Source organism: Tinamus guttatus, unplaced genomic scaffold, assembly GCF_059628265.1.
Source record: "Tinamus guttatus ecotype Peru unplaced genomic scaffold, ASM5962826v1 Tinamus_guttatus_pri_ptg000226l, whole genome shotgun sequence".
Taxonomy (NCBI): Eukaryota; Metazoa; Chordata; class Aves; order Tinamiformes; family Tinamidae; genus Tinamus; species Tinamus guttatus.
In genome coordinates, this window is record NW_028288760.1 from 2,779,604 (window position 1) to 2,803,272 (window position 23,669).

The 23,669-nt window shown below is 61.3% G+C and overlaps 2 protein-coding genes across 2 annotated transcripts; one reads left to right on the plus strand and one right to left on the minus strand.

The window, feature by feature from the left end:
* Positions 1-614: 614 nt before the first annotated feature.
* Positions 615-5,291, minus strand: DIPK1B (divergent protein kinase domain 1B). Its single transcript, XM_088525468.1, has 5 exons — positions 5,180-5,291; positions 3,485-3,619; positions 2,298-2,405; positions 2,033-2,209; positions 615-1,458 (listed from the first exon to the last, which is right to left on the minus strand). Exons 1-5 carry the CDS (start codon positions 5,240-5,242, stop codon positions 646-648), a joined length of 1,296 nt encoding a protein of 431 aa, XP_088381594.1. The 5' UTR covers positions 5,243-5,291; the 3' UTR covers positions 615-645.
* Positions 5,292-15,484: 10,193 nt separating this feature from the next.
* AGPAT2 (1-acylglycerol-3-phosphate O-acyltransferase 2) lies at positions 15,485-22,276 on the plus strand. Its single transcript, XM_010221746.2, has 6 exons — positions 15,485-15,675; positions 19,245-19,378; positions 19,824-19,999; positions 20,123-20,218; positions 21,234-21,306; positions 21,922-22,276. Exons 1-6 carry the CDS (start codon positions 15,485-15,487, stop codon positions 22,071-22,073), a joined length of 822 nt encoding a protein of 273 aa, XP_010220048.2. The 3' UTR covers positions 22,074-22,276.
* The last annotated feature ends 1,393 nt before the right edge of the window (positions 22,277-23,669 follow it).

Here is a 23,669-nt window from a genome sequence, read left to right on the forward strand (position 1 = left end):
TTTGTGTCGCAGCCCTTTGCTGTAGCCCTTTCCTCCTTCACAAGGAGTGAAGCCGGTGCCAGGCTCCTCTCGTGGGGGAACAGCCGCCTATTTTGCTTCCGAAGTTGCAGCTGGATCTTATGGCAAATGACTCGGACCCTTTTGGGTAGGGCAGCTCTACCCCCCTCTCTTTTAGTTCCCAGAAAAGCTGGTATTGGAGAGGCTGCTGTTTTGCTGTCGATGTAGTGGTGTGATTCACAGAAAAGCTATTTATTTACATCAAAGATGCTCATCAAAATAAGATGTGACAAGTACAGCATGGGTGATTCATCCTTGCCTCTCCGCACTGCTTTGCTGCTAACCGAGGAGCAGTCGGATGGAAGCTGGATGCTCCCATCTGGGCTCTGGCTCCCGAGCTCTTCCTGTGTCGTCCTCCTCCTCCAGCCTGTCCGCAGGCTCCGGATGCTCCCGCTCTGCAGCAGGCAGAGCAGAAACGCGGTGTGGATGATGCTGCGGGTGCTGGAAGTCACGATGCTTTGCTTGTCACGAAGGAGAAGGGGCTGCACAACGCGGAGCTCCCCTCGTTTTCCTGCGGGGCCGAGGATGGAGAGCCCAAGAGCTCCAACCCTCGGCTCGCCCTCAGCCTGGAGACTCCGGCTTCTCCCGCTAGGAATATTTGGTGTTGGAAATCTTCTTCCAGAGCAAGGTCTTGAGGTTGTTGAGCACGAGGGAGTGATGCACTTCCATCTGGCTGGCCAGGCCGCTGAGGGTGGTGCACGTGCGGAGCTGCTTCCGCAGCTCTTCCCGCAGCTCGGCCGGCGCTCCGGGGAGCACGTAGTCCTGCAGCAGCCTGCACACCTTGGCCAGGTTGGGCTGCACCATGTCGCCCTTGCACTGCTTGAGCAGCTTGTCGCACGCGGCCGTGCAGTCCCTGCCGTAGGTGCAGTCCCCGTTCTGCTCGCAGTGCCGCCCCTTGAGGAAGGCCCTCACCGACGTCTCCGTCGCCACCTTCCTCAGGTTGACCATCTTGAAGTCGTACTTGTCGTTGTAGCCCACGTTCCTGGAGCTGGTCTCGCAGATGTAGAAGGTCCCGTACGTCCCATGGAAAATCTCCTCCACGAACTCCAAGAGGCCGATGGCGATTTTGGCCCGTCGGGGCCACGCTGGCGCGACCCACTGGTGGACGAGGCGCTGGACGGCGGAGGGCAGCAGCGACTGCAGGACACGGGGAACCTCCGTCCCGTACAGGGATGTGTGGGGGATCTTCTCGGTGACGTAGAGGTCCCCGCAGTGGCCGAGCAGCTTCGGCGTGTGCTCCTTCTCGTGCAGCGAGAGCAGGAGGAGGAACTCGTTGAGCTGCAGGAGCGCCCAGATGGATTTAGCCTCCGCCAAGGACACCTTCCCGTCTCTGTTGACGTCGGCCATGGCGATGATCCGGCCGACCAAGGCTGCGAGGGACGGCTGGTCTCCGAGGTGGGACTGCGGGGGGGAGAGAAGGGGCATCAGAGCCCTCGGAGCTCCCGGAGCTCATGGAAACGAACTGGGAAAACAGAGAGCCGAGCGCTCGGCCGGGAGGAAGACGCCCCAGCCACCAGGGTCAAGTGAATTTGGGGTTATCCCAGAGCTGGACGAGGTTTGTTCCAGCACAGCTGTACCAGACCCAGGGCTGCCCAGCGCTTGGATGGGAAAGAGCCTTTCGGAGCTCATGCTGGATGGGGCATCCCTGGCGGTTACAGCCGACGGGATACGGGGCTGGATCTGGTCCGGGGGGGTGTTGTGATGGGAATCACAATTGCTCTTGGCCAGCGGGCTCCTGGGGTTGGGGGACACCCGTTGCTGTGTGGGGATATGGGACAGACCGGCAGCGCCTCGCCAAGACCACGGCTCATCCGGTGCCGGCCCTGCAGCATCACAGGGAGCTGCATCCCCACGGGAGGCCTCTGGCCATGAAAGCTCTTATTTAAAGGGAAGGTGGGTTTCTCTTGGGCTCTTTCCTACCAAAGCAGCTCCCCAGGCTTTCGAGGCTCCTGGAGGGGGGATGCGCCACACTGACCTTGAGGAAATTCAGGAGCATTTCCCTGAACTCATCCATGGACGTCCCGCGCGTCGGCTTGTCGAAGAGAACCACGTCGCGCCGGGGCGCCGCGTCCGGGCCGCCCTCCGCCTTGAGGGCCTCCTCGATGCCGCATTTGATGACGACCTCCTTGTCCTTCCAGAGGCCGCTGTAGACCTGCGGAAAGGCCGGGGGGAAGGAGCAGCGCTCGGTGGGCACCGTTTTGGGGACGATGGCAGCCGCTCCCTGCGCCCGCGGGACCCACCTGCTGCGCGGCGGAGGACGAGAGGCAGCGCTGGAAGCGCAGGGTGAGCTCCTCGCACAGCTCCCGGCACGTGGAGCCCGCGATGATCCCCTTCCTGTACTGCTCGCACTGCGGACGGGAAGCGCAGAGGTGCCGGGGACGAGCCCAGGGCTCCGGCCCCACCAAAGCCCCTCTCCTTCCCCAGCACCCGCTTTGTGCTCAGCGGCCACCCCGGGGCCCAGGGTTTGGGATAGACATGGATGAGAGAGCGAGGGGAAAAGCAGGATGGTGCCAAGGGCGCTGGGGAGGCTGCCCGAAGGGCTGGGGTTAAGATAATTCCTTGCTCCTCATTATTAGTGTTTCAAATGATGTGTTTACTCCTTGGACTCCTTGGCCCAAGCAAGGCGCGGAATTGCAAACAGTGCAACCCGCGTCCTTGGGGCTTCGCCCTCCTCTTGCACCAGTGTCACTGGGTGCTAAGCTGACAGTAATGAGCAAATAAACCCCAGCGAGGCTGAGGGGCACTTCAAAACCATCCTGCAGCCTGAGCAAGGGAGACAGCAACTTTGGGAAGCGCCTGAATTACTGTTACTAGCATCGAATTAACAGTTAGGGTGGCAATTGGTGGCGGGTGGTTACGCCAGCTCCTTCCTCTCCCTTGTTGTTCCTCGATTTGCTTTATGGCTCTGACAGTTCCATGTCTCAGCAATGTCCCTGCTGGGCCTCTCTCCTTTGCTTTGGTGCCCGTCTTGCGTGCGAGGGAGGCAGAAACACCTTTGGAAACGGGCACGTCGGAGCATGAAGCCACCCACGCTGCCCGGAGGCAGGAGCTGCATCTGCCCCAGGTCCCTCTGTCCTGGGATTTGAGGCTCTCCGGGACAGAGCTGCGATGGCACCACTGGGATTTTGGGTGTTTGCTGGGGGTCCGGCTGCCTCCAGCACTGCCAGGGCTGGGGCCACCCATGGGCAACCCCCCGTGCTCCCCAGGCCTCTTTTGTTTTCTGCTGGGGGACTTTTTGGGGAAAAAGGGACATTCTGCTGTGCCTGGAGCAGCAGACACCACATCCTGATGGGATGAGGACCCATCTCCCCACTTTGCAAGTGCACCCTGCGCTTTGCCCCATCCCACGGCCCCGGCGCGCTCCAGGCCCAGCATCCCCGCTTGTTCCCGGCGTTCCCGGCGCTCCCGCTCCCTTTGGCGCACTCACGATGACGGCGCGGCACACGTGGCCGCGGCAGAGCTCCGAGTAGGACGCGTAGTGCACGTAGGCCACCCAGCTGCCCACGAAGATGCCCAGCCACAGCACCAGCAGGTACTTCACCTTGATGCCGGGCAGGCGGCTCTGCAAGGGGAGGGAACGCGCGTGAGGAACGGGCCCCATCCAGGGCGCCTCATCCCCATCCGTGTCCCCCTCGGAGCACGCGTCTTGCTCCAGGATACAGGGGATCTGTTCCTGCTCCCCTTGGATCCAAACGGCCCATGCGTAGGTCTCCATAGGGATTTTCTTTCCCCCCCTCAATGGCCTGAGCACTGGGGCCAATTTCAGCCTTCATAGATATATAGGTACAGGCGTGTATCTATATCTATAGATATATACACACAGATATATATAGATATATAGATACACCAGACTCTTATGCAACTCCTGCTGCAAGTAGGTCACTTAAAATTCCCTAAAAGCAGGGAGGTGACACCGGAGGAGCCGGTCGGAGCGCTCTGCTCCGCGGGGCCATCCAGGCTGCCCTGGGCCAGGTATCCCTGCGCCGCGGGACCACCGGGATCTGCTGCCATTCGGTTGGGAAAGGAAGAGCAGATGGAGAAGCCGGACACAGGTCACAGCATGATCCATGGATGGAGCCTGGGCGATGGACACTGCTGCTCGATAAAGTCCCTGCTCCAGGTAACGGGCCTGTTCGATAGCACAGACACATCCCGGGGACAGTGACATTCCAGAGGGGTCAAAGTGTCCTTTTTGTTTTGTTTTGGGGTTTTTGTTCGTTTTTGGCATATCCAGACCAAAAATGCAGAGGGCGCGCGCCAGGGCGGCTCCTTCCCTGGTCAACCAGGCAGATTTAGTCTTAGGGCTAAGGCAGGAGCAGCACAAGGACCTCACGGTGCTCCAGCACCGGAGCCGCCGTCCCCGCTCCCCCTGCAGCCGGTGTCACGAGTTGCCCCCGCTCTCGTTCTCAGCAGGGTGTCGGGTGCAGGAGACCCCTGGGACCATCACATCCCTGCAGCACCCTCAGCTCGTCCTCGCCTCTCCCGGTGCAGCTCCCTGCTCCGTGCGGCAGCTCCACCAGGGCCTTTCCTCCCGGTGTCCTTGCAGGCAGCCAAAGGCCCCTGCTCCGGCTGCGCACGGAGCATCCCGGGCCGCGAGCGCTGCCTGGAGATCCCGGCTCCTGCTGCCCTGTCTCCGTCCTCCCCACGGAGCCGGCCTTTCCCCGGAGAGCCTTGGCAAGAGGGGGGGAATTCCCATCCCTCGGCTGCAAACCCCCAGGCCAGACCCCCCCGGCCCCCCAGCATTCCCGGGAATGCGGAGGGGCCTCTCGCGCGGCCGCCCCCGCTGCCAGCAAAAGGAGGAGGGGAGAGAAGGATAAAGCAGGAGAGACAAGGGAGCCTTCCCGCTGCAGCGCCCTGGGCGGTTATCCGGGCAGGCGCGTGGGTGCGGGGATGGATGCAGGGATACGGGCACGGATACATGGATGCACGGATGCGTGCATGGATGCGGGGGGGGATGGATGGGCTCTCCGCGGCTCCCGGCGGCACCGCATCCCTCCTGCACCATCCGGCTGCCCCTTACGCAACCGCGCTGCGGATCCGCTCCGGGGGCGGCGGTACCGCGTGTCCCCAACCCCCCGCAACGACCCGACCCGGTACCGTCCCCGGCCCGGCCTCCCGGTACCTGCAGGCCCGTGGGGAGCGGGCAGAAAAGCACCAGATGCGCGAGGCGCCGGAGCCTCCGCATGCTGCGAGCGCCCGCCCGCCTCAGGCGCCGCCGCGCATGGCCGCGGCCCGGCCCGCTACCCGGTTCGGTGCCCGGTGCTGCCCGGTTCGGTGCCCGCTTCGGTGCTCGGTGCTGCCCGCTTCGGTGCCCGCCTCGGCGCCCGTTTCGGTGCCCGGTGCTGCCCGGTTCGGTGCTCGGTGCCCGGTTCGGTGCTCGGTGCCCGGTTCGGTTCGGCGCACGCGGCACAGCCGCAGTCGCTCCCCGCGCCCCGGCCCCGCCCGCGGCTCGTCCCACGCATCGGGAATGGCGGGGGGGGGCGGGGGGCCGGGGTCGCATCCCGCCCAAATCCCGCCCACAGCCCGGGAATCCCACCCGGATCCCGGCGCACCGGGATGCCGCTCGGGATAACCCCCCGCACCGGGATCCAGCCCCTCCGCTGCGGGTCAACCCCCTTCCCCGGGGGCCCCACGCGGGTCCCACCAACCCGGATCCCACCCGGCATCCTGCAACACCCAGGAGCGACAAACGGATCCCACCCGGCATCCTGACCACGGGGGTGCCCCGGTCCCACGGGGAGCATCCTTGGACAGCGCTGCTGGCCAAGGCATTGGCATCTTCCAGCTGAGCTCCCTCGTTTCCCTTCCCTCCGTCGCTCCCGGATCCCGGAGCCGGGCGGGAGCAGCGGTTTCTCTCTCGCTGTTTGCACAGTCTGGATGAGGAAGCCCCGTGTGGAGACAGCGGCCACTTTGTGCTCAGCGGCCACCCCGGGGCCCAGGGTTTGGGATAGACATGGACGAGAGAGCGAGGGGAAAAGCGGGATGGTGCCAAGGGCGCTGGGGAGGCCGCCCGAAGGGCTGGGGTTAAGATAATTCCTTGCTCCTCATTATTAGTGTTTCAAATGATGTGTTTACTCCTTGGACGTGGTTTAAAGCACTCGCTCCCATTCGGGTTTTCCGTGGAATGACATTGAACGCAAGCCGGTCGCTTTGCCTTTGGGACCGAGCGGTTCCTGATTGGTGTAAATAGCAAAATCTGTCCCTGCTCTCTGATCTTATCGGGGTGACACATGGTTCTCGTTACCCCCAACCAGGCCACGACCCCCCAGCCTGCGGTTCTGCATCCCGGCTGCCAAGGGCTCCTCGCTCCTCCGTGCCGGGATCTCTGCCCACGTCCCTGACTAACAGCTTGAGGTGTCTCCTGGGTCAGCTGCTCTGCGAAATCCTGGATAATCCCTGATAAATCCGATCCCGGAGCGCCCTGCCCGGCCGCTCTGGAAGCAGCTTCGTGCCCGTGGGATGCGGGCGCTCCAGAGGGTCAGCAGGGACCCCGGTGCCCCCCGAGGATCCGGGCGCCCTCGGGGGCAGCCGGAGGGTGCCCAGGGGCTTGGGGAGCTCTGGAAACCTGACGATCTTCCGCAGGGATCTCGAGCGTGTCCAAGAAAAGGGTCTCCAGCTCGTCTGTGCTGTGTAATGGAGTCGCTATGGAATGTGCCACCTCGCAAAGCTGGGCTGGCATCCAAGTGTGGAGAAGCCCCCGTTCCCAAGGACAAGGTCCTCCCTGCATCCCTTCTTGCTCCCTCCCTGCATCCCTTCTTGCTCCCTCCTTGCATCCCTGCCTCCATCCCGAGCGGTGGCCGGTCTTTGCCCGGTGCCTTCCTCTAGGTGGGGACACGAGCAGGGCTGACACCCGCTCCGCGGCTCCGGAGGTGCCGTCGTCACCGCCGTGTCCCCAGGCCGCTGCTCCGCGGTTCCGCAAGGCACCGCCGGGCCCTGCTGCTGGGGTTAGAAATGCAGCTTTTGGGGCTCATTTGCTGGCCAGGCATCCCCGTCACCTGCAAAACCCCAGCCCGAGGGGCTTCCAAGGATGGAGCGCTGGGATAAAGCCGTCCCATGCCGAGGCCGGTGCAGGACCGATGCCCCGTGCCGGGGCGATGCCTCCGGGGTTCCCACTGCGGTTTCCATGCAGTGTTTCCGCCCGGAGCTGCTCTCATTGGGATTTCTGTCACGCGCTGAGCAGCGGCTCTTCCCAGCCAAGGAGGAAAAGGAGCCTGGAGCAGCAGCCTGAGCTCCCAGGGCCTCATTCCCGGTCATGGCTTGTGCCAGCTCCGCGGGGCAAACGGGAGCCGGTAACCGGTCCCCGTGGCCTCCGGAGCACGGGGGTGTCCAGCTGGGAACAGGGCAGCGGGAATGGCGTTTTCCCAGCTGGTGACACTAACGCACAGCATCGCCACAGCGAAGCTGCAAGGAATTCCATACGGAGCCTTGGCTCTGAGCCGTGAAATATCGCGGCTCCTCCGAGTGGGGCAGTGCCAGGAGCAAAAGCAGGTGGCTCCGGGGTCTGTAACGGGCTGCATGTCCCAAGTGCTCTTTCCTTAATAACATATCTGCAGGAGAGCAGCTCTGGCTTGGGGCTCGTTGTGCTAAAGGGCAGGGGGTTCCCAGCAGGCACAGAGCAAAGGAGACATCCTGCACCTCCTCCAGGCTGGAATTGATGCCAGGGTAGCAGTGGAGAGCCCTGGAAAGGCCTTGGGATAGGCAACCACGTGGGAAACCCCTGAGGATGAGTCGTGAGTAACTGAGTATCCCGGGTGCTGCCGAGCAGATTCCCACATCGCACGAGCGGGATCCAAGCGTCCCGGTCCATCACCCCGGGTGGGCACGGAGGGTTTCCCATTCCAATTCCCTACATACCAGCTCAACCAGGACCGTTATCAGGCAGTCCCTGTGGCAGCCCGGAGCAGCCTTTGCTGCCCTGGAGCTCCAGGGGAGCTATCGATCGCTTGGGCGGCGCTGCTCCCAGCGGCCGCGTTGGCCCAGGTCTCACCCGGGACATTTTCCCTCTGCTGCTAATGCAGCTCCATTGATCTCCCCTGACAGGCAGCAGCTACGAGGTTTTTCTTAGCCGGAATCATTAAAAGGAATTAATCGATAACAGGGAAAGAGAAGCCGCCCGGTGCATGGGGGCACGTCCCCCGTGTGGGTGCTAGCACACCCGTGCTCCATTTCCAGGGAATGCTGCCAGGAAAGGAGCTCGCCTCGTCCTGGACTCCGGCACTTGGAGAGCTCCCAGGCCCATCGCGCCACCCTGGCAGCTCCGGCCACGTGGGGCAACGAGAGGAGCCGCGAGACGGGACCCATGGAGCCTGGTCCCAGGTTGCCCCCGCTCACGACGACCCCCCGGCTCTCCCGGGCCTCTTTTCCCACACAGCTCCCTAAGGAAGGGAGGGCATTTCCGAGCTCCCGCGGCACCACTTGGCTCCGTGACAGCTTCTCTGGCCGTATTTTTAGACGGGGCTGGATTTTCCGGCTGTGGCCTGCGAGTCCTCCCCACATATCCCGCTGTTTCCGAGGGCTGAGCAGCTCCGGGACCTCGTGGCCACTGCGTTGGGTGCTGATTTTCATCTCGTGCTGCTGCTAATTGCAGTCCCTGCCCGGCTGTGCGCACGGGGCCACCCCTGTGGCTGAGCTCATCCCTATCCTGTGGCTCAGGACAGGGTGCTCCTGGTCTGGGATCATTCCTGGGCCAAGACAGGAGCTCTTTGCAGGAGAAAGAGTCTTTGTGCTCCTCCTCTGTCCCTCCCCTGCTGCCCACAAGGTATCTGCACGTTTGCATTGCTCTGATGAAGAAATCATAGAATCATGGAATGCTTAAGGTTGGAAGGGGCCTCTAGGGATCATCCAGTCCAACCCCCTGCACACGCAGGGTCACCTAGAGCACGTGGCACAGGACTGCGTCCAAGCAGGTTTTGAAGATCTCCAGAGAAGGAGACTCCACAACCTCTCTGGGCAGCCTGTTCCAGGGCTCTGGCACCCTCACTGGTAAATTTTTCCTTAAGTTCCTGTGGAACTTTTGGTGCTTCAGTTTGTGGCCATTACCTCTAGTTCTGTCAGTGGCCACCAGTGAAAAGAGGCCGCCCCATCCTCCTCACTGCCTCCCTTGAGGTACCTCTAGACCCTGCTCAGGTCCCCTCTCAGCCTTCTCTTCTCCAGGCTGAACAGGCCCAGCTCCCTCAAGAAATGACCTTTTTTCTTCTTCTTAAGCAGCTCCTGCGTCCAGCCCAAGTGTCCATGCAGGTGCTGGCGCCTGTTTCTCCTTGGAGAAGGCTGAAGAAACGCAGCTGGAGCACCCAGGAGCAGGACAGGATGGCCCCAGGGTGACTGCACAGGGTGGCTGTGACAGCAGGAGCACCCGTGTCCAATCCCACCTCTCCCGGGGGTGTCCAGGGAGCCGGTGCCCTCCGGCATGTCCGGATGCCCGGAGGGATGCGCGGGATGCAGAGCACGGCTCGAGTTCACCCCGCAGGAGAACCCCCTGCCCTCGGAAGCGGAGCGGATGGTTCCACCATCGCAGACCAAAGGGCAAAGGCCCTTTCGGTATCTCCACGGGATCAAGTCGAAACAAGGAGCAAGTGACTCACCGGGAAGGAGGTGGGGACGGCGCGGCGGCCGCTCCGCATTGCTGGGGAGGGCTCGGCCTCCCCTCGGAGCCGGCACAGCGGGAGCCTCGGGATACGGGGAATCCCTTTCGGCCGAGGGGATGGAGCTCCCGCTGGAGCTCCGTGCTTTTCCCACCAGATTCCAAGCGCACGGCACAGTCCCGAGCACATTCCCCTCTGGACAGCGTATTCCCAGCTGCTCTGATGAGCCATGGCTGGGCAGAATGGCCAGGGTTTTGTGGGAATACAACCTTGCCCTTGCTTGTTTTCCTTTTGCATCCCCATCATTTGGGAATTACCCAATTGCTCAGCTCAATCTGGCCCGAATTGGGGGCAAATCCGGGGTTCCTGGGGGTCCCTGGAACACTCAGCACCCCCTGGCACCAGCTGTCCCCAGGCAAAGCCCCTGCCTCGTGGTTTTGCTCCTCTTCATCACCCCATGAGTCTCCAGGTCAACCACCCGCTCCCTTTCACCTGCATAAAATCCACGAGAAACGGTCAGTTTGATTCCCTGTATTTACACATGACATCTGGGGAAAAGCCAAATGCTATTGCAACCAGGGGGAAAAATACACAGATTTTACAGCCTTGGGCCAGGAGAAGCTTGAGAGCTGCAGCCAGGTGAGGTTCTGTTTCCAAGGCTGTGCCTCGTGCTCGGTGCGTCCTCGTTTTATGCAGAGCCTCTGTGTGGATGTTGCGACGTCTTGCACAACATCAAGCCCACGGAGATGCAAATGCAACAGAAAGCCTCACATTTTTTGCTGGCTTTTGCTCCTGGCATGTTTTACCAGGAGAAAAAACACCTAAAAAAGTGTTGGGGAAAGGGTGGACCGTGCGGCCCAGCAATAATGCTTCAGTAATGATGCACTGATCCTGCAAATGAGTCAGTTCATGTGCACCGAGTGCCACGAGAGCAAAGCCATGGAGCTAAATGGGACCTCCTGCGTGGCATTAATCATCATTACAAGCATCGCCCCAACTCAGTCTTGCACCTTCTGTGGATTTAAATAGTTTGGCTGAGTTTTTCAAGGCAGAGGTAAGACAAGCTCAGAGAAACCAGCAGGCAGAATCGGAGCTTTAAAAAGAAAAACTGAGAAATGGCTGGAGGTGTCTTAGGACTATATGGGCTGCTGGAGGGCGGTTGTTATCAGCAGGAAAACACTGATAACTGCTGGGACAGTTGCTGGTTGAGGCAGCAAGGTGGAAACCTAGTGGATGGGTAAACAAATGCCCCTTGTTTGCACGGCCTGGGCGCTGCGGGTGGAACAGGCCGGTACCGGCAGCAGGCAGAGCCGCAGGGACGATTCCTGCAGGAATATTGCATGTGCAGAGCCCTTGGATCCCCTGTAAAAAGGGGCTATAAAACCCCAGCTGGGTGCAGCCAGCATCCTAGCAGATAAAGGCTTTGCTTTCCTGCTACATGCAGGTGGGTAAAGGTTGCAGGAAGGGAAGGCTTTGAGTTCTATAATAGGCTTTTGTAATATTTTCTCTCTCTTAATTGCTCAATCCCGGAACCAGACTCCCTCGGGCTCTTTCTCATTCGAGCCAGCACTAAAAGTTGCACATCCAGAACCCCAGCGTCGGGGCACTTCTTTAGCAATCTCGAGCTCCTGGTTTTTGTGTGCAACCTGCGCAGTTCTGGGGGTGACTGCAGAACTCACAGTTGAACCACAGCGGGTCAAAGCCCGAGCGCTCCTCGAGTGTTTGCTCCGTTGTCATGAGAGCACCAACGTGTTATGGCTCAAATGCACCACGAATAACGTGGTGTCGGCACCGGGAGCCGCGGCAGCAGAACCAGGCACGGTGGCGGGATGGATCCCAGTGCCAGCGCGGGATGGACGGAGGGCCAGGCTGCTTCCCAGCCCCGTGTAAGGAGGGTAGAAGGGATTCTGAGGCTGAGACGCGTGAGGAGAAACAGGATTAACCCCCAGGAAGCACAGAGGGTCCTTCTGCGCCTTGCGGGGCCGCTGCTGCGGGCTCAGACCCGCTCCATCCCCATGCAGGGCAGGTTTCAGGGATGCCATTTACGGGGAGCAGCCCTTGGAGCAGTTTTCCTTACGGATGGCCCAGGTCAGCAGTCCGAACCGGAGCCTTCGTGGGAGCGACGGCAGCACAACGGCCTCCACACCACGATGCTCCTCAGCAGAGCCCGGGGATGGGAGCAAAGAAGCGCCGGGCTGGGAAGCCGGGCAGGGGTCTGCAAGAGGCTGGAGCAGAGGCAGGGACCGTCCTTGGCACCCCCAGCAGGGTCGGGGCCGCCTGGCCGCGCTATCAGTCCTCGCTCCCAGCCAAGGTCAGCAACGCGCACGGGCGCCCTGACGCCGAGAGAGGAGCCCGGCCGGCCCCTTCCTGCTCCTTCCGCCTCTAATGTCGCCGAAAGCAGCTGCCGCTTTCAACACGATTCCCTTGGCAGGAGGAGAGGAAAAACAGGCCGCGGGGCTGGAGCTGCCAAAGACGCAGCGGGAAGTCAAGGGCAGCTGCTGGACGAGCCGGCGCGGAGCGTGACCCCGGCCTGGAAATAGCAGCTCCTTCCAGAGCCGGAGCCTCTCCGGGAGCCTCACGTGCTGGATTTGCTTCATCTTTCTTTGGACCCACCAAGTGCTTTCCCTTTCTTCCCTTCTCCATTCACCTCCCCGCATAGGTGGGAGATGTTCACAGAACCATAGGGTGGCTGAGGTTCGAAGGGACCTCTAGACACCATCCAGTCGTCTAGTTCCCTCTTGCTGGGTCTCCTTCTTCTCCAGGAAGGAGCTATCACTAAAAGAGTGGTCGCATCTTGTATTTACTTTCCATAGGAAGCAAAAACTTTGGGGCAAATAGAAGGCAAAGAACAGGTTGCTACAAGAGCTCAGGGCCAAAAGCAATAGGAATAGTCTTGTTTTTACAGCTTTTCACATGCCCAGATGTAGAAATCCCAATGTCAGCCACGTTGCGTGGACCTTCTGCTCCCAGGGCTGGAAGCTGCATGGCAGGACGGTGCTTTGCCCTTGTTACCCTCTTTATTTGAGGCAGTTTTGAGGGGTATCAGTCAAACCTGCTCTACAGCAGCGGACCCCACGTGCCCAGCACGGACAGGCAGAGCTGCCACGGCCAAGTCCATCTGTCCATGCTGCCGAGACCTTGGTTTCTGCCAATGCTTCTGGACTTTGCTCCCCAGCCTAGCTGCAGGGCACACTTGCAGCGCATCTAAATAATTCAGTTAGCGGTTAAAACATGCAAAACACGCAGTGCAATCTAGTATTTTTTTTTTCTGAGAAATTGGAACTGCTCCGTTCTGGCTGCTGAATTGTGCCCGAAAGGGGAGGGCAGCGGGTTGCTTCTCCTCCGAGTTGCGTCTCTCCCTGGAAATGGCCGTTTTTCAGGGATGACGACATGATTCCTGCTGCACTTCGCAGCGTGCACTGGAACCCGTGGGTTGTGCTCCATGAGGCACTTTGTTGTGATAACATCAATGCACAGGCTGTCGTCAGCTGGCAGCATCTGCAAAGCCGTTTTCCTTAAGAAATCACTCAGCACGACAGCTTTTCTAGCATGCAGGCCCATGCCTGACTTCCAATCTGGCATCAGAAACTGCTCCCCTTCCTTGAGCTGCAGAGTAAATTGTTTCATTTGCGTTATTCCCAATAATGTACTAGAGAGCTTGGAGTGAAGGGCATTAGTCTAGCAGAATATGCATGAAACAAATGCATAAGATTCCTTATGCACTGTGTTTAATAGCATCCACGCTGCAGCTCACATTTCGGTTTTCTAATGCCAGCCAGCATCCACGAATTAGGCTGATCGCCTCGCACGAGTGACAGATTGTTACTGACTTCCTTCCCAAGTCGGCAAAAGCAAAAGTCACGAGGATATTGCAAAAATGCTCCAGGACCCGCAGTCTTCGTGAGCATATGCTGGGTGGCGGAGTGCGGGAGCAGGGCTAACGCAGGCCCCAGGGATTAATCTAATACTGTGTCTAGATGCTAATACAATAATGGTTCTTTGTGGCATTAGCAGGAATCATGAGACCGGCTCTGAGATGTCATAGCCTGGCAGCCGCGGGGAGCGCTGGCCTTGATCTCTGCAATACAGAGAAATAACCGGGCTCTTGGTGAAAGCTGCCGAGGGACCGTGGAAATGCAGCAAACCGGCCCCTTGTTTTGGTGAGAGCTCCGCTGGGAACAGCCTCTTGTTGAGTCTAGGAAGGGTGGAGGGAACAAGGGTTATCTGGAAAGGGATAACTGCTTTTCCTCCAGTTTTCCAGTTGTGTGGTGTGATGTCCCGATAGCAACAGGAGATAGGACGTTCGCGTTGGCAATACCAAGGCTATAAACCCACATTTCTAGGGCCACAACTTACCTGGTAAGTCCCTATCCTCACTGGCAGTGGGATTTTACTATAAAGAGTCACTGTAAAACGTGCCGAAGCCAGTGAAACGATTCGCGTTGGTTTCAGCAGACTGGCTTTCATCTCCCTTGTGAGCTGGCACCCAAAAAGCTTTTAGGCTTGATCCTGACCTAACCCCATTGCCAGAGGGGGAAACTCCCTCCCACTCGACACGCTTGCGCCCGCAAAAACCCAAATCAAGCTAAAGCGGAGCAAGTTTGCCACAGGAATCAGCAGGTTGGCATTTTATTAGCGCCTGAGGCTTGGAGTCCCCGGTGAAGTCGGTTTTGTCTGCTGTTCCTGCAGATAGGGACCCCAGCAGGGCACGTAAGGTACCTGTGGAGATCCCATCCTCTCCTCACTGTGCCATGAGGGGACGCAAAGCCCCTATATGGTGGTACAAGGGGACCCCATGGGTTCCTTGTACCCTGCTGTGAGGAACACCCTAGAAGTCGCCATGTTTGTGTTGGAAGTGACCCAAGGGCCACCACACTGTGCCATGGAGGGGGGCACCAAACCCTCCTCACCATGCCATGAGGGGGGACACCAAACCCTCCCCACCGTGCCATGGCGGCACATAGAGCCCTCCTCACTATGTCATGGCGGGGACAAGGAGCCCTCCTCACCATGCCATTGGGGGGACACCAAACCCTCCTCACCATGCTATGGCAGGGGGATACCAAACCCTCCTCACCATGCCACGGGGGGCGTATGGAGCCCTCCTCACCATGCCATGTGGGGGACATGGAGCCCTCCTCACCATGTCATGGGGGGACATGGAGCCCTCCTCACCATGCCATGTGGGGGACATGGAGCCCTCCTCGCCATGCCATGAGGGGGGACACCAAACCCTCCTCACCACGTCATGAGGGCACATGGAGCCCTCCTCACCATGTCATGGGGGCACATGGAGCCCTCCTCAGCATGCCATGAGGGGGACATCAAACCCTCCTCACCATGTCCTGAGGGCACATGGAGCCTTCCTCACCATGCCATGGGGGCACATAGAGCCCTCCTCACCATGCCATGATGGGGACACCAAACCCTCCTCACCATGCCATGGGGGGGGACACCAAACCCTCCTCACTATGTCACTAGGGGACACCAAGCCCTCCTCACCATGCCATGAGGCCACATAGAGCCCTCCTCACCACACCACGGAGGGACCACCAAACCCCCCACACTAAGCCCCGACGGGACCCCACAGCCCCCTCCTCATGTCGCCACACGGGGGCCCGTCCCCCAAGGCCACCCCGGTCTCCCCCCGCGGCGCCACACGGAGGCCGCGGCCTCTTCCCGCGCGCGCGGGGCGGGAGGAGCCGGCGGCGGCGGCGGCGGCGGCGGCGGCGGGGCGGGGAGGCGGCCGCGCCGCCCCCGTGAGGGCGGGAGCAGCGGCCGCCCGGGCCCTGGCGGCGGCTCCGTCCCCGTCGCCGTCCGTCGCCGGGAGGACCCCGCCGGGCGCCATGGAGCTGGGCTGGCTGCTGCTATGGGGCGCCGCGCTGCTGCTGGGGCTCCACGTCCTCATGGAGCTCAGCGCCACGGCCAACTTCGCCCTGCGCATCTCCTTCTACTCCGTGCTCTGCGTGCTGGGCTCCACGCTTGCGGCGCCCGTCTGCATCCTCGTCAACGGCGGCCGCTCCGTCAAGAACATGAGGCGAGTGGCGGGGCCTTCCCCTCTGCTATTCTGGGGGCTTTTTTTTTGGTTGTTGTTCCTGGGAAGGAGCTGTTGTTCTGGGGTCCGTATGGGAAGGGAGGCTTGAGGAGGCCCAGGATAGGGAGAGCGGTTTGGAGGAAGCGGTGTTGTCCCCGCTGTCCAGCGGGATAGAGGGGCCTTCAAAGCAGGATCTTGTTGCCTCGGGGTGGTGGCTCTGGCAGGAGGGATGTCCCCAAGCGGGTGGCACAGGCGGTTCCTTGCAGTCCCCCTGTGCGGAGGGGGACAAGCCAGCCCGTTTTGGAGGCACGCGGCTCCTCTAGGAACCCCGAACTGCCCTGGCAGGAGGAAATTCACATCCAGGCTGACCTCTGGTGCTCCAGGGTGCTTCCGAATCGGATACGAGGAGGGGAAAGCAAGGAAAGATGCCGTGTCCCCAGCGAGCAAAGGCAGTAGATGAGTTTCAGACCCGGCCCCTGTGTGGCCATCAGGGTGTATTGGGTGACAGCAACCGCCTTGGAGCAACAGGGGTGTTGCTAAATGCTCTGCGCTTTTTGGGGGAAGTGCTCCACGCCGGTGGCTTTTCCCTGGAAGTGGCTGGGAGAGCTGCCCGGCGGGATCCAGGTTGTGGAGAGCACCCGGGCCTCCCGGGAGGCTCCAGGCTACGATCCACAGAGCTGCCCACAGCCTCACTCTGTGTTCCCAGAAAAAACTGGATGCTTGGAAACGTGTCCAGGCTGTGGGCAGGGAGCGCTTGGAGAAGAGCAGCTCCTGCCTGGAGGCCAAGGAGCGTTTTGAGGGCAGGGTTTGCGCTCCTGCTGCAGCTGCCTTAGGAGGCCTCTGTGGCTGCAGGCTCCGTTGCCTGCCTTGCTGCCCGCATCCGCAGCAGCCGGGGGAGTTTGGGCCCAGACTAAGCCCTAACGGCAGGGGAATCTCCTGGAAAAGAGCAGGGAGCCCCAGTGCATCCTCCTGCTCCAAAACCGGGGCCGAGGCTCAGCCGGTGGCGCTGAACTTTGGTCGTTTCTTGGCTGTGATGCAGCTTTTGGTGTGTGGTTTCTGGGTGGAGCGAGCGCTGCGCCTGGGGGGGAAGCGCCGCGTGCGCCACGGAGCGAATATCCGTGCGGGTTCCTGCCCTGCCCTGGGGAGCCCCCGGCCTGGGATCCGCTCCGGCAGCACCGGGAGCTGCAGAGTGGCCGGAGAGCAAGTTTGGAGCCCCGGGAGCTGCTTCTGCAGGCCCTCTTTTCCCCCCAGACTTCCCAAGTTCCATAAACTTAGCAATGAATGCTTTGGGAACAAGGGCTCCTTGCAGGGAATAATCCTCCTGTTGAAACTCAGAGCTGAGTTTTAGCCAGATCTGCGCTTTTCCTGTCGCAGAAACTCATGGTTTCCAGGTGCTGGCAGTGGCCCGTGAGTGCTGTGTTCCTGTGTCCCGGGAGCTCTGCGCCTGGGATGCTCCGTATTCCTGCCGCATCCCAGGCTGTTCGTGGGGCTCAGGGAAGGGGTTGGAGCAGAGCCCACATGGGGGCCAGGTAATGGCTTTGCTGTGTGGCCCGGGGCACGCTGCCCTCACCGTGCCCCTGCCAAGCCAGCTCCCTCAGAAGAGGTTGCCCTCGGTGCCTGCCAGAGATAGAAATGTTTATCGAGTGGCAAAACCCCCCGGGAGAGCTGCCGACCAGGTAAGCAGCCACGTTCAGCCGCCAGAATCGGAGCAGCCGGCAGCGGAGCCTGCGGAATCGCTGCGTTTCCAAGTCAGGGCCCCTGCCCTCTGTGCTGCCCTCGCTGCCGGTGCCAGGCGCTGAGGTGGTCGCATTTAAAGCTCCCTGTGGCGCTGGCTGCACCGGTCGGGGTGGTTCCTGTTAGCAGCGGAGGAGAGGAGGGTCCTGCGGACGGTAACGGGCTCCGTCCAGCCCCGCTGCTGGCTGCCCAGGTCTTGCCCACGTGCGAGCTCTGGCCCTTTGCCTGCCGGCTGCTCGGCCCACATCTTGTGCAAGGAAACGCTCCCTCCTTCCTGGCAGGGGGGAGCGGGATGTTTTGCTCTTGAGTAATGTGTAACCAGCCTCTCCCAGGCGCTGCCGGAGCGGCGAACTCTGCTTTGGTTGGCAGTCACGAGGGCGGAGAAGTGGGATTGAGGTCAGTCTGGCACGGCGTTGTCCCCACCGCCTCGTGTCACCGTGGCTCTGTTAACCCGTGCCCTCCTCCCCGCGCCTGGGCTGGGCTCCGTGCCGCCCTGCTCCGTGCCGGCGCTCGGGAATGCGGCAATTCCCTCATCCTGGGTGCGGCCGTGACCTTTGCCGCGGCTCTGGATGCCACCGGGCTGATAGTGTCACCCGCGGCCACCGGCCTGGCCTGAACGCTCGTGTCGGGGCTCGTGGGGACACCCCGGTGACACTGGCCTTGCAGGTAGCAGCAGAGAGGCCGATGGCAGCGACGGGGCCGCTCGCAGCCCTGGCCGGGAAGGGGAGGCTGCCAAGCAGGCGGCAAAGAGCATCCCCGAGACCCCTCATGTGGCAGTGGTGTCCCCGGCTCCGGCTGGGGGCTCCTCCCTGCCCTTGGGAGCAGCAATACGGGGATGAGGAGCCTTCCCCAGCAGCGCTGAGGCTCTCGCAGCTTCTCTCACAGCTTCGGTGCCCTTCGGCGGGCAGCCAGGCTCTGTCCCCTCTCCGGCAGGCAGCAGATGGGCACGGGGCGCATCAGAGCAGGAGCTCCAGGGCCGAGCTCGTGTCCCTTCCTGGGAGGCTTTGTTCAGCTGCGAGCTGCTCTGCCCGCTGCCCTGGCAAGCGGTGCCTTCCTGCCCAAAATAGCCCTTAGTGCTGCCAGCTCCTGCGCTGTCCTTTGGCCCAGTTGGAGGGTGCCCAGGTTCGCCCTGCCGAGGGCTGGTGCAGATGGGCTCTGCTCCGTGGTGGTTCTGCGTGGGCCGGGGGCGCTCAGCAAGGGCCTTGGAGCCCGTTGGATGCGTTGGCCGGTCCCTGGGAGCTGCTGGTGGCCCCAGGCCTTGGGGGGAAGAACCTGGCGCTGCTGGGACCTGCAGCTCCCCAGTGGACCAAAGCTCTTGGCCTGCAGGTGAATGTGCCCAAGGTTCCTCACCCCCCTGCCACCATCACCACCTGCATCCCTTTGCATAGGGAGGCACTTCTTACTCTGCTGCTTTTATTCATTTTTATGGATGTCCTTGGGGCAACAACCCTCCGTGTTTCTTAGCGCTGCTAAGCGGCATCTCCGGCCCTGCAAGGGGCAGGATTAACGTGGCCCTCCTTGGAGGAAGGCGGTGCAGCTCCATGCACGTGCTGGAGAGCAGCAGCTCGTGGAAGGGCTGTCTGAACAGCACAGGGATCTCCTCCTTGCGGCAGGGGAGCTTGGCCAGCACCGGGTAGAGCACAGCCACCAAACAGAGTGGATGGCACCAGCAGCAAGAGGAATGATCATGCATGTAGACACCTGGGAGAACCACAGAGCAGAGGAGATGGAGGCCTCCTTTGTGGCAGAGCTTTTTCCTTTTGCCTCCTCCTGATCACTGTGTGCAGCCCCATCCTGCTCCTGCTCTGCCGCTGACTAATTGCTTTTCTTTTCCACAGAATCATCAAAGCTGTGGTCAAGAGCTTCAAGTATTTCTTTGGCCTGAAGTTTGAGGTGAAAGGCCTGGAGAACTTCGAGGTGGAGGGTCCTGCTATCATCGTGTCCAACCACCAGAGCATCCTTGATATGATGGGTGAGGAGCTGGCTGGGGGAAGAGCAGATGTTGGTCTGTTTGTGCAGGGTTTTCCTGGTGGGATTCCTGGCCAAGCTGCCCCCATTCCCTGCCCAGTCTGTCCTGCAGATCCAGCCTGTCCAGCTTGCTCTATTGGCAAATTGCCTGCTCTATTAGTTAGGAGGAAGGCAGAAGCCCCCATGTTGCATCCCAAGTGCTGCTCAACTTCTGGTGCTTCCCAGCATTGGCTTCCTGGCTGAGGGGTGGCCTGACCCCATTTAATGTGCTCTGTGGTCAGCCCTGAGGTCAACCCTGGTCAACCCAGCAGAAGGCAGCAGAGAAACAAGGCCCTGACCTCTCCCTGGTGCCTCTGTGCCCACCTGGGCACGTGTCTGTGGCCCCTGCGCGTGCCAGCGCCCGCAGCCGGCGGGTGGCTGCTGGGTCTCACCCTCTGCCCTCACGCCAGGGCTGATGGAGGTCCTGCCCGATGGCTGTGTCCAGGTGGGCAAGAGGGAGCTCATGTACGCCGGCAGCGTGGGGCTCATCATCTACCTGGGCGGCGTCATCTTCATCAACAGGAAGAGCACCAGCAGCGCCAAGATGGTGATGGCTGAGGTGGCCAGGACCATGGTGGCAGACAACGTGAGTACGCTGGTGGCAGGGTGGCCCTGTGTGGCGCTCCCAGTGCTGGCTCCTCTGCCCTGTGGCCAGCAGGGAGCCGTGCGGGCGCGTTGCCGGAGCAGGGCTCTGTGTCCCCGTGCGCAGGTGAAGGTCTGGGTGTACCCGGAGGGCACTAGGAACTGCACCGGCGACTTGCTGCCCTTCAAGAAAGGAGCGTTCCACATCGCCGTGCAGGCGCAGGTGAGGGGGCTCCTGGCAGGTTTTTTTGCCACATTATTGCAGGCTGCTTATGCAACAAGGTGCTGTGTTTGTCTTGGCGTGCTCTATTCCCAGCACGCAATCCCTGATCCTCAGCCTAGGTGTGTCACAAGTGCTGCCTAGCAGGAGCAGAGCCTCTTCTAGCCTCTGGCAGCCTGGCAAGCACCATGCTGTGACCTTGCCCCCGGGCTTCCTAGGAGCTCTAGTTTCCTATCTTGGTCCCTCAGGTTACAGAGGCAACGTGTTGCTTTGGGAAGGGTGACACGAGTGCTCTGAGCCTTCCTAAAGGCAGTGCTGGAGCTGCCAGCGCTCCTAAAGGAGCCGTGGGGCTGGACTGGGCAGAGCTCTGGGCTTATGGGCTTGGCATTTGCCACCCCCAGAGCTGCGAAAGGAGGGAGGTAGGTGGAAAACTTGGAGCTGGCTCCCCTCTGGCAGAGGAGCTGGGCCAATGTGGGGCAGACTGGGCCCCACCAATGCTGCTGACGGGAAAGCACAACCCTGGGAAGAGGAATCCCCTCTGCTCGCACTGCCGGAGAGGCACTGCCCTTAGGTCAGGGTCTCTTGTCACCACAAAGAAGCCGAGTTGGCTCCTGGCCACGTCCCTGCCTGCTGGAGGCGTTGGATCGCCTGCAGACGGGGCCTTCCCACCTTCTGTGGCGGAGGCCCGGCCTCGGCGCGTGCTTGGGAAACACGGCAGGGCTTGTTCCAACAGGAACCCTGCAGCTGGGAAGGCGCTGGGGTGCTGGAGGCTGTCCTGGAAGGAGGAGCCCTTGAGCATGTCCCTGTCCCTTGGGTTGCGGTTCAGCGCCCCCAAATCAGGACGGTGACAACCTTGGGACATCGGCCACGCTGGGGCTTGTTGCTGGGGCCGCTCAGGGAGCCGAGGGCTGGGCCAGGTTCTGCTGCCTGCAACTTGCTGCTGGTCCCTGGCCTGCCCGGGTTCCCTCCGTGCGCCAAGTGCTGCAGCACAAGTAACTCTCTGCTTTTCCTTCTCGAGGTCCCTGTGATCCCTGTGGTGTATTCCTCCTACACCTCCTTCTACGACCCGAAGAAGAAGCTCTTCAAATCAGGTAGCAAAAGAGCACGAGTCTCTGCAGCCCCTTGGAGCTGCAGCCATTCCTGCGCGGGAGGCAGTTGGGATAAACAGGAAGACTTTCCCTGGGAGAAACGTGGAGCGCTTGTGTCAGAGCACTTGGCACCAGAGCATGGGCTGGGCTCCCTGGGCAAAGAGGGCAGTTAAGCGTGCCAGGGGAGGCTTTGGTTCCACACCGGGCACCACCTCTCCTGCACGTAACTGCCATAGCTCCAGCCACTCCTTCCGCAGTCAGGAGGAGGCAGGGTTGGGTTTTGGCAGGGGAAAACTGGAAAACTGCCAGTGCCGGCTGTGCACAGCAGGTCCTGCACCCCGTGCTCCCCCCTGGCCAGCACCTCCCATCCCAAGCTCGGGAAGGGGCAGTTTGCCCGGCTTGGCTGGGGGTGCGAGGGGAGGTGGCACTGATCTGGGGAGGAGAAGGTGCTCAAGGGTCCTCCTCAGAGCAGAGCTGCCTTTGAGCCTCACAAGTGCTGCTTAGCCTTGGAGCAGCTCCCCTAGCCAGAGAGCCCGTTGGGGACACCAGGCTGCTCTCCTGGCTGCAGGAGGGCCCCTGTGACACACAGGTTCCTCACAGACCTTCTCTGTTCCCCAGGCAAAATCAAGGTTGAGGTTCTGCCACCGATAGAGACCAAGGGGCTGACAACAGACGACGTCTCGGCGCTCACGGACAGGTGCTTTTGTCTCATGCGGGAGACCCTTTTCAGGCTGTCGGGCCGCCCGGCCCAAGCGCAGGGCTCCTCCTAGATGCCTCTCCAGTGGTGGCACCATGTGGTGGTGGCCGAAGGGACCGCTCTGTTGCCAAATACCAAAGGGACTTCTCTTCCTCTGCAGTGACTTCTAACTCTGGGGACACCACTCTGGCACACACGGGGTGTCAAGCCAGCCCCGCTGAGTGGAATTCTCTTGTGGGTTCATTATCTTGTAATGAAATCTCTTTTTTTTTTTTTTTTTTCCTTTCCCTGAGTTTCTCAGGCATCAAACTTGTGCTACCAAAGGGCTCGCTGACCAGAGAGTTGAGTCCCCCCAGCTCAGGTTGGGGGACCAGTGCCAAAAACCCAGCCGGGCTTTGCCTCGTGTGTGCCCATGTCCCTGCAGGTGCAGGGAGGGAGGTGGCTCATAGTCCAGGCTGGAAAACTGCAGGGCAGCAGCCCTGGCACCGCTTGGGCAGGGCTGAGAATTGGCCAAAATATCCCAACTTTGGGGCTGAGCATCGCTCTCAGCGGGCGTTCAGGCAAGGGGCCCAGCCTGAGCTCTGATCCTGCCCGTTTAACCCTTCCATACGCTGGGAATGTGGTGTCCTCCCCAGGGGGATCCGGAGCAGAGCTCAAGGGCCCGGTGACCTTCCCTCCTTGGGAAGCTCCCTCGGGCCACAGCGGCGCCTCGTGCTGGGGTTGTGCCAAGCCTGTGTGTGGAAGCAGGGAGCCAGGGCTGGAAAGGGGAATGTGTGGGGCCGCGTAGCCTTGGAGAGGGGTCCTAGGGCTTCATTCCTTGTCTGTACAAGTGCTCGGAAACACAGGGAGGCAGCACCTGAGCAGGCCAGCGGGTGCTTGGGGGGTCCTTAGCCAAATGCTGCCCCCGTCTCCCCAGAAGCATCTTCAGGGCGAGGGAATCACAGCAGGTGACCGTGGTCCCTGGTGCTGCCGTGGGCTCCGCTGCACGAACGGCCACTTGTCATGTCGGGGCCGGCCGGAAGATGGTGCCTCTGACGCGGCTCTGCGCTGCTGTTGGAGGAGCTCCCGCTCTGGAAATTGCTCAGGGAGCCAGGGCCGCCCGGCTTCCCGCTTGCCATGGGCTCCATAGGGCTCTGCAGGGAGCTCGGATACGCGTCCCCATGGGCTCATTGCCCTGGGTTTTGGGGTGACCGGCTAGCGGGGTCCTGGGGTGTCCCTGGGGCTGCAGCTGCTCTGAGCGGTGGCTCAAGGTTGTGACCATGGCTGGGGAGGCTTTAGCACCCCTGGGTGCTGCCGTGAGGGCCCTCTCCAGGCCACGGCTTTTGCAGCCTGTCTCAGGGTGACCTTTGGGGGGGATTTTGTCCGTTCAGGACCGAGCAGCTCCTGGAGAACCAGCGAGCCCCAAAGGAGGGAGCCCGCAGGCTGCATCGGGGTGGCGGGGACTGAAACCAAAGCAGCACTTGGGAAAGCAGCAGGGAAGGACGGTGTCGTGGAGGCGAAAATCCCCTGGCCCTGGGGGTGACGGGGGAGCTGGGCAGGTGTCCCCTGTGCAGCCCCCGTGGTGGCCGTCCCCGCAGCGAGGGGACGGTGTCCCCGGGCGGGGGTGTCCGCTGTTCACGGGGAAGCGGGTTGCTGATGTATTTGCTTTTTTAAAAGTCCACCCTTGGTT